The sequence below is a fragment of the Apium graveolens genome, chromosome 1, assembly GCF_009905375.1.
Source record: "Apium graveolens cultivar Ventura chromosome 1, ASM990537v1, whole genome shotgun sequence".
NCBI lineage: Eukaryota > Viridiplantae > Streptophyta > Magnoliopsida > Apiales > Apiaceae > Apium > Apium graveolens.
The window spans coordinates 163,953,969-163,960,191 of NC_133647.1; the positions used below are offsets into that span (position 1 = coordinate 163,953,969).

Below are 6,223 nucleotides of genomic sequence, written 5' to 3' on the forward strand. Positions count from 1 at the left end.
ATGGTAAAATTTTACAACATATTAGTAACCAAAATTTGCAATGACCGATTTAGAATTGAATATATATCAATCGATGAATAACAGAATAGGAGCTCGACCGATTTGACAATGTCATTAGTATTGTGTTGGCAAGGCCTTTAGCAAATTATAATTATTGTTATTCTGTTAGTAGTGTGTAGTGAAATTATATATATGTTGGCAATCCATTAGTATTTCTGTTATAATTTTTGGTTTCTCAACGGAAACTTTTCTGGCCAACATTTCATTAGTGATCCATTGCGAAACGGTTGATGTTGTGTAGACTTTTCAAAAGTTTGCAATTAATCATCAATCCGTTAATAATTGTTAAGGGATAGATTTTCGTTGATAAATGAAAAAATGGCTTCTATGAACAGTATAAATATGCTAGAAATTTCGCAAGTGAAGTGATATTATATTTTACAAGCTACCCGACTTGAAAGTACAATACCAAGAATCGTTTGATACCAAGTCAAAAAGGATGATATTTGAAAGTCTCGAGCTAAGAACTAATTAAAATTATGGACCAGACAATAAATCATCTCCAATAAAATCTACACCGAGGTTAGTATCCATAGTTCCATAAATCTTTCTCAATTTCTTTAATCTTCTCTGCACGAAGTGTCTGCAGATTTTGTAGCTTATCTACGGCATCACCAAGACGATCCTGCAGAATTTGTACTTTACTTTTTGGCAGCATTGATGTGCCAGTTAATTGGGTGAAGCTCAGTGATAGGGGCTATAAAAACCGAAGATGTTGTATATAGTTTAGGCGGTTCAACACCCAACTTTAGTTAAATCCCAGACTGTGCAAGTAGGAAAATTATCTCAGAAACAACCTCAGCCACCTCACTGCACACAACTTTTTGTTTTTTATTTTCTGGTGAAGTGCTAAAAGTTTTCCCCGGACTTCGCAGTTAACTTCAGAGTCATAGACCAGCCATAACTCTGTGATATCTTTTCCCCTTAAAAGAGTTCACCAGTTATTGTTTGTCCCTTCAGCTGGAGAATCAATTGGTCTAACTCTATCTGCATCTACTAGAGAATTATGCAACACATGCTGTACTTCAACGTTCAAGTCGACAGTTTTAACGCTCACAGTTTTATCTTTATGCTGACAATCAACCTGTTGTAAACGTGAATACACTTTACACCAAAAGATTTGATAATATTAATACAAAAAACACAATAACACTTTTATTTCAAAGAAAAAATACAACTATATAAATGTTTACACACACAGGCTACAACCTCTTTTTCCTTACTAGAGCTGCTGCTCTTTCTTTCGCTCTGTTTTTTTTTTCAGTTGTATTTTACAAATGGAGTTGTTGTCTTATTTATAGACTTCTGAGACTAGTTAATACCTCATTGCTTACATCACCATACATCTTCCTGGTCTCCTGGTCATCTTCTATTTACTAGCTAACAACAAAGACTTCAACCATAAGCCTACCTTATTTTAGGGTTTGAACAGAGACCAGCCTGTACGTGTATACTGAACATAAAAGAGCTAGTGCCACGATATCTGTTTTTCATGCATGTGTTACCAGCTGTATATTTATTTTCTTCAGTTTACATTTGAGCATGTATTGTATTTTGCACAACCCACCTATTTACCAGGCCTTCACAACTGCCTGGGTGATCTTTCTTCAACACACGCATTTGACTTGCATGAAATGATAATCCTCTGCTCACCAAATTTTCAGGACTCTAGCTTTTAATTTATTATACATATTATGATTATTACTAGCTGCCAACTTTATTTAGATAAGGGTTTGAATTCTAACACTCCCCCTCAAACCCGACTTTGCATTCCGAGTTTCTTTTTCATTTTTTGAAATACGTCCGGCTTCAACGGCTTTGTAAAAATATCTGCTAAATTTTCTTCAGTCCTACAATGTACCAACTCCACAATTTTTCCGTTCACCTGCTCTCGAATAAAATGATATTTTATGTTGATGTGCTTGCTGCGACTGTGTGACACCGGATTTTTCGTGAGTGAAATAGCAGATTTATTATCCACATAAATAGTAATTGGATCTTCTTTGGCAAGATTTAATTCGCCCAATATATAGCCTAGCCACATAGCTTGACATGCGCATGCTGCTGCTGCGATGTACTCTGCCTCAGATGTTGAGAGGGCAACTGTCTGTTGTTTCTTTGATGACCAAGAAAATATTGCTGAACCGATATGAAAAACATATCCTGATATGCTTTTCCCGTCATCCAAATCTTCACCATAATCACTATCTGAGTAGCCAACTAATTTTGAATTTTGAGAATGCGTGTAAAATAGACCATGATCAAGTGTACCTTTTATATACCGCAAAATTCTTTTAGCTGCCATGAAGTGATCTTGCTTCGGCTTCTCCATGTACCTACTAACCAATCCAACTGCATACATAATATCTGGACGAGTGAAAGTTAGGTACCTCAAACTTCCAACCAAACTTTTGAATAATGTCGGATTTACCGACTCCCTTGTTGAGTCAATTCTGAGCTTTATGCTTGACTCTGCTGGCGTACTCACTGGCTTGCATTTCTCCATTCTGAATTTCTTTAAAATCTCCTCGGCATATTTTTTCTGCGACATAAAAATTCCATCTTTGCTTTGCTTCACCTCGACTCCAAGAAAGTAAGACATTTGACCAATATCTGTCATCTCAAATTCGTTAGTCATAACTTTCTTAAAATCATCGAACATACCAGGGTTGTTTCCAGTGAAGATCATGTCATCTACGTATAAGCAAACGATCATAATATCTCCCCCTGAATTTGTTTTTATGTAGAGAGCATGCTCGTATGGACTCTTCACAAAACCATTTTTCTGAAAGTATTCATCAACCCTTGTGTTCCATGCTCGTGGGGCTTGTTTCAATCCGTACAATGCTTTCTTCAGTCTGTAGACTTTATTTTCTTGGCCTTTTCGAACATATCCTGGAGGCTGCTCAATATAGACTTCTTCTTCGAGGTAACCATTCAAGAATGCTGACTTGACATCCATCTGAAAAATCTTCCACTGATTCTGAGCTACAATTGCTGTAAGAAGTCTTATAGTATCAACTCTTGCAATTGGAGCGAACACCTCATCATAGTCAATGTCATATCTCTGTTTGTAGCCTTTAGCCACCAACCTTGCCTTGTACTTTTCAACTTCACCATCTTGATTGGTCTTTGTCTTGTAGACCCATTTGACACCAATGGCTTTGTGTCCTTCTGGAAGATCTGTGAGCTCCCAGGTATCATTCTTCTTGATTGCACCAATTTCGTCATCCATGGCTTTGTTCCATTTGCTTTCTTCAGAAGCTTCCTCAAATGTAACTGGATCACATTCAGCCATTAAAAAAAATAAAGAATAATCAAATGTTGTTTGTACCGGACTTGTTGCTTCATAGATATTATCCAGACTCCGCATCTTCCTTGGTGCTCCCCCTGAACTGTTGCTTCCTCCTGTTGATGGTGTTGATGCGGGAGTTTGTTGATTTGGACTTTGTGGAGGTGTTGGATCATCATCTCCGTCATCTTCAATATTGGGGTCATCATCGTCATCATCATCATCATTAAAGAACAAACCTCTAACTTTTCTTTCTTCATCACTCCATCTCCAGGTAATCTGATTCATCAAATTCAACATCTCGAGAAATGATTAAATTCTTCGTTAGTGGATTATACAGTCTGTATGCCTTGCTTCTTTTGTCATATCCGGTAAAGATGCATTTCTCGCCTTTATCATCCAGTTTCTTCCTTTTCTGATCTGGAACATGTGCATATGCAATGCACCCAAAGATTTTGAGATGTCCAACTGATGGTTTGCTACCACTCCATGCTTCATTTGGAGTTTTGTTTCTAACACTTTTTGTTGGACAACGATTCAACAGATAAACAGCACATAACACGGCTTCAGCCCAAAAAGTTCTTGGCATATGCTTTGCTTTCACCATGCTCCTTGCCATGTCAAGAATAGTGCGATTTTTTCTTTCTGCAACGCCATTTTGTTGAGGAGTATACGCCGTTGTCAACTGATGATTGATGCCATGTGCTCTACAGAAACTTCTGAATAAGTTTGAAGTATACTCGCCTCCTCTGTCTGATCTGAGTGTCTTCAAATAATGTCCACTTTGTTTTTCAGCTAGTGCTTTGAACTCCTTGAATTTATCAAGAGCCTCTGCTTTTTCTTTAATGATATATACCCAACTTTTCCTGCTAAAATCATCAATAAATGTTAGGTAATATCTGTTACCTCCGAGTGATGGGATATCAAACGGACCAGCAATATCAGTGTGGACAATCTCCAATGGCCTTCTGGCTCTCCATGATTTTCCAACAGGAAAACTTTGTCTGTGTTGCTTTCCTTTGACACATGCTTCACACAAATTTTCTGGTTCATTAATTTCTGGCAAGCCATCCACCATCTTTGTCTTTGACAATAATTTTAAGCCAGAAAATCAAAGATGACCATATCTTAAATGCCATAACCATGAGTCATTTTTAATGACCGACTTCAAGCACTTCTGCATTTTCGTCTGCATATCAAGTGTGAACAGACGATTCTTTGACATCTCCACATCTGCAATTAATTCTCGAACATGATTTCTGATGATGAGAGAATTATCCTGCATCTGAACATTATATCCTTTCTCCACAAGTTGGCCAAGACTGATGATATTACTTTTCAAAGCAGGTATATAATAAACATCATTTATATACCTTTTCTCACCATTCTTTGATACAATCGTAATTGTACCTTTCCCTTTAACAGGAATTTTTGAAGAATCGCCAAATGTAACTTCCCCGCTGACGGTTTCATCTATCTCCATAAATAAATCTTTGTGGCCAGTCATGTGATTGCTGGCCCCTGAGTCAAGATACCAAACATTCTTCTTGCTTTCCTCGTCTCCTTTATAAGTGAGGAACATAGCAGTACCAACATCTTTATCTTCTTTTGCTGCTGCAAAATGACTAGTTTCTTCCACCTTCGGGGATCTACACTCATAACTGAAATGGCCAAATTTATTACAGTTATAACACTGAAATTGAGATTTATCACCTCGTTGTTGAAATCCACCTCTTCCTCGGCCTCTAAAATTTTGAACACGACCAGATGATTGATAACTTCCCGAATTCTGGCCTCTATTGAAGGACTACCTTCCTCGTCCTCGTCCACCTCGGTAGCCACCTCTAAAACCACCTCTGCCACGTGCAGAACTGCTACTGCCAGAACTGTCACTGATGGACACCTTACTTTGCAACGCCTTCTCCAAATGGCTTGCATCATCATACTGGTTCATTCGTTGCTCGTGGGCTTGAAGAGAACCTACGAGCTCATCAATGGAAATTGTGGATAGATCTTTTGACTCCTCAATTGATGTAACAACGTAATCAAATTTTCTTGTCAATGAACGGAGCAACTTTTCCATGACCCGGATATCATTAAGACTTTCACCATTTCTTTTCATCTCGTTTGTCACCGTTTTCAAACGCGTAACAAATTCACCAATATTTTCGGAGCTTTTCATTTTTAAATTTTCGAACTCGCCACGTAGAACTTGGAGCCGCACCTTTTTAACTTTTTCGACACCCTGGAATGATTTCTGCAGAATCTCCCACGCATCTTTTGCTGTTTTTGCTTCAGAAATTTTTTCAAAGGTAGATTCATAAACACCTTGAAAAATTGTGAATAACGCCTTTTTATCTTTTTTACGGGACTCCTTTAACGTCGTCTTCTCGGCATTTGGAAGAGCTGCTTCAGCGGCTGCATCCACGGGCTCGCTATACCCATTTTCCACAGTATCCCAGTTATCGTAAGAACCGAGTAACACCTTCATTTGTATACTCCAGTTCCCATAATTTGTTGCCGTCAATTTTGGAATTTGCGGTTGCATCATATTCGCCATTTTTCCTGAACAGAACCTTGGCTCGGATACCAATTGTTGTAAACGTGAATACACTTTACACCAAAAGATTTGATAATATTAATACAAAAAACACAATAGCACTTTTATTTCAAAGAAAAAATACAACTATATAAATGTTTACACACACAGGCTACAACCTCTTTTTCCTTACTAGAGCTGCTGCTCTTTCTTTCGCTCTGTTTTTTTTTCAGTTGTATTTTACAAATGGAGTTGTTGTCTTATTTATAGACTTCTGAGACTAGTTAATACCTCATTGCTTACATCACCAGACATCTTCCTGGTCTCCTGGT

The 6,223-nt window shown here is 37.8% G+C and overlaps 1 protein-coding gene across 1 annotated transcript; it reads right to left on the reverse strand.

Annotated features, from left to right (window-relative positions):
* Positions 1-4,548: 4,548 nt before the first annotated feature.
* LOC141709844 (uncharacterized) lies at positions 4,549-5,912 on the reverse strand. The gene is made up of 3 exons (XM_074513024.1): positions 5,164-5,912; positions 4,726-5,013; positions 4,549-4,585 (listed from the first exon to the last, which is right to left on the reverse strand). Exons 1-3 carry the CDS (start codon positions 5,910-5,912, stop codon positions 4,549-4,551), a joined length of 1,074 nt encoding a protein of 357 aa, XP_074369125.1.
* Positions 5,913-6,223: the final 311 nt, after the last annotated feature.

Bases quoted from the DNA above. Each gene is read 5' to 3' on its own strand.
- LOC141709844 (XM_074513024.1), bottom strand. From the start codon at position 5,912: ATGGCGAATATGATGCAACCGCAAATTCCAAAATTGACGGCAACAAAT. The intron at 5,014-5,163 runs GTAGTCCTTCAA...TGGCCATTTCAG, and splicing joins GGTGGACGAGGACGAGGAAG to TTATGAGTGTAGATCCCCGA. The intron at 4,586-4,725 runs GTATATAAATGA...AATTAATTGCAG, and splicing joins TCAAAGAATGGTGAGAAAAG to ATGTGGAGATGTCAAAGAAT.